The sequence below is a fragment of the Polistes fuscatus genome, unplaced genomic scaffold, assembly GCF_010416935.1.
Source record: "Polistes fuscatus isolate 324 unplaced genomic scaffold, CU_Pfus_HIC Scaffold162, whole genome shotgun sequence".
NCBI lineage: Eukaryota > Metazoa > Arthropoda > Insecta > Hymenoptera > Vespidae > Polistes > Polistes fuscatus.
Genome location: NW_025113067.1, coordinates 5,829 through 9,450, shown reverse-complemented (window position 1 = coordinate 9,450; position 3,622 = coordinate 5,829). Strand labels below are relative to the sequence as shown.

General features: G+C 36.0%; 1 protein-coding gene across 1 annotated transcript in view; it reads right to left on the bottom strand.

Annotated features, from left to right (window-relative positions):
• Positions 1-29: 29 nt before the first annotated feature.
• LOC122515030 (neuroligin-1-like) overlaps positions 30-3,622 on the bottom strand; it is a gene marked incomplete at both ends in the record, with an annotated part of 6,957 nt that continues 3,364 nt past the window's right edge. Inside the window, 2 exon segments of the mRNA XM_043632161.1 lie at positions 30-655; positions 2,881-3,299. Coding sequence (XP_043488096.1) covers positions 30-655; positions 2,881-3,299 — 1,045 coding nt within the window.

Genomic DNA, 3,622 nt, shown 5'->3' with positions numbered 1-3,622 from the left:
CTCGGTACCCGAACAACCAGCCTACAACTGTTCCTCTTTCTTCTTCTCACCGAAACTCGATAGTCCGGAAGTACCGGACGCGTTCCTGTCCCGTTGATGATAAATACCCGCGAAGATGATGATGTTTAATAGCAATAGGAATATACCAACGGCAATGGTAACTGTTAAGGCGGTTGTGTAACTCTGATAATAACTCGAAGTTAATTTTCTTAAAAGATTGTTAGGTCCCGGGCCTAGATTGGATTGTTGCAACGTTTTCGTAGTACTAGCTATGGTGGTCGAGGTCGCGTTAGGGGTGCACTCCGTGGTAGATGTTGTATGGGAAACCGATGAGGGCTCGGTAGGTGAGGGCATTGGCAATGGTGGTGCAGGCAACGGCAGGGCCAGACTTTGCGGACGTACCGCACCCTCGTACAAATTCGGACTGTCCGCCAGATGATGATGACGCATGTTCAATTCGTAACCAGGCCGGTGCAACTGTGGTAACAGATTCAACCAAAGCGACATCTTGTGACCCCTGTAGTGGGAACGTAGCTTGGTCACGTGACCTGCCTCCAGATAAAGCTGATTTATCGAATCGTACGATTCCCAAAAGGGTGGACTCGTCAGATCGCTGTCCGTATCGGATGTCAAAGAACTCGCTCGGTTGGGATCTCTGAAATCAAATTCATTCCGTCCGCCTTCTTTCTTATTTCTACTACTACTACTATCAAACTTTTATAACAACTAATCTTTATTTACTCTAATGTTTAACACATTGTTGCATATTAAAACGTAATGTTATTATATCAAAATAAATATTACCAATAATTATACGTCGAACAATATAATGGTTAATCAAATCATTAAACTGAAGGTATAACCTATTTTAAGGCTACCGGTAATCTCAACGTTACAAATGTAAAATCTTTTAATTGATTGTTGATAACATAATACGTCGTTAAGTAACTTATCGAAAAGCAAACTGTCTTCAATTGAAATTAAAATAAACTGGTGTCTAGTCTAACGATGCAAATGGGTAGAGGGGGTCAATTGGGAACGTTCTAAAGTATCAAGATAATAAATAGAAAAAAAAAATGTTTAAAACCGATAAGACGTGTGCCAACCGATAAGACGCGTTACCTCGGTCAGAATGAAAGAGAGGAAGTGAATCCAATGATTCCTCTATCTCTCTCTCTCTCTCCTTTAACAGTTCTATCGACGAATTCAACGTCGAAGACGAGATCTAATTTCGTGGGAAGCCTGAAGGTTGCTCGCCAATTACTGCGTGAAACCACGGGGTTCTGAAGGTGGGGGTAGACGGCAACTTTGGAATTGGAAGGTCTCGTATAGCAGCTGCTTCACAGCATCGTTTCTCTTAGAAGGAACAGAGAGAGAGAGAGAGAGAGAAGGTACCACAATACTTGGAGTAACTTTATCTCAGAGACTACCATTTCTCAGAAACTCCCCCTCCCCCTTCCTTCCTTCCGACCACTCTCGAACACCCACTTTCACACCTAAGAAGAACACGTTACCACTCCCTATCGACCATTATCAATGACTATGGTAAGCAATTCGGACGTGGTATCCCAATTGTTAAAATATTGGTTTTCAAGCTGAAGGATAGAATGAAGTTTTAGCAAAGGTGAGAGTAAATCGGTTTCCGGGAGAATGAGGGGGGAGACTATTGAAAAGCAACTAACGTCGTACGTTAAAGCGAATCATAAGTAAGGTATGCAAAGTTGTTGATTCCATAGTGAATCCTAATACATGTCTAACTAGTTAGGTAGGTAGGTAGGTAGGTTAGTTGGTAGCTGGTTACGTACCACTACCGCGATTGCTAGCTAATTGAGATGGCAAATTAGAGGGGTACGCACGATATCGAACTAATTTCCTTTGATCGTTCTGCAAACGGACGTTAATTGCAAATACCTCCTACTCGACTAAACTGAAAACATAGCTCCTTTGCAACCCCAAAACACATACATATATACGTATATACACAGAGAGAAACCCTGTTCTAACTGTCGTACAATCTAAAGCTAAATAGTTAGGAATCAAATTTCGAATTAGTTAATCGAATATAACGAAGAAGACCTGTTAAGATTTTGTCTCTTTTTTTTGATAGGTCGATGATAAACAGATTGAGTTTGTGTTATACGTCAAAAATTATTCTTGGTTTAATACGGTAACATTGTTTAACGAGACGAAGTTCAGGACTAGGAACAGATGCGTTTAATTTGTGTGTTGTAAACTAACTTTTTTATTATTATATTTATTATCCAAGCAATGGGTTTGATATCTAAGATTAAATCTACTGTTTTCCTATATTGTAGGAGATATTCATTTCCAAAATGAACAAGTAGATAATAACGAGACTCGTATCGTTTCCTTTATCAGCATTCACGATTCAACACATGTTTATACGTATATATATGTATATTCCTGTAGACTTTAAACCCATTAGAGATAAATCGACCCTATGGATTCGAAATATTCGAGCATGATAATATCAGAATATCATTAACTGTTTATACATCTCTTGAGACGTTTTAACACGAACGAGATCCGGATAAGATTACCGGGGGTTAATTAACTGTAACACAGTGTAGTATTTATCTCATATACGTGAACACGAGGTACATACAAATTTAAATTAAGAAAAGAGTCTAATGACGGGAGTGAAACAAAAAAAAAAGAAAAAACAAAAAGAGTCAGACAAATTTGAATATAAAATTGAACCAAAGCAAAATACTGATTGTTTTCTATTATATTTATTTATTTCTGGTCGAACACGTTCAAAGGATAAAACATATAAATTGAAAAAAGAATAATATATATTTATATATAAATATTATAATTAATTAATAATAAAAATATACAATGATATGTAATACTTACCCTCGTCTAACAAAGTTGGCCAAATAATGTACGAGTAATCTTGAGAGGTTTTCATCGGCGAGACTATAATTCGCCGACGAATACAAATTAAAATCTCCACGAAGTAGTGGTATACCCATGAGATAAGGTAATTCATCCCCCTTTTGACTAGGTCGATCACCCGGTTGAAAATGTAAGAAGAAACCCCGTCCACCAGAAGTTGAATGAAGTAGGGCCAATCTTAGTAGTGGTGCTGCTACTTGACCATCACCGAGTAAAGATAGAAGACCCTCGCAAATGGCCGATGCATTTTGTTCACCTCTCTCCCAATCGGTGTACTCGTTACGTAACGTCGAATAGATTTCATGCAGGTGATAACGGTAAGTGTTTCTCACGTAGGTACGAAGGATCCGATCCCTTCTGGTCTCGTTTAATCCGTTCTAAAGCATTCAAATGTCTTCATTGTTTAATCCTATGTTTTATAGGATTATTAATTATACCAATCTGATTTGTGTTCTTCTTTTATATATAAATTATTAATAATTTAATTGTTAATTATTAATAATAATAATATTTTATACTATATATATTATATAATTTAATTTCATTTTTATTCTATTAATTTTTTATATTATTATATAATATATATAAATTATTAATAATTTAATTGTTAATTATTAATAATATTAATATCTTATACTGTATATATTATAGAATTTAATTTAATTTTTATTATATTAATTTTTTATATTATTATATAATA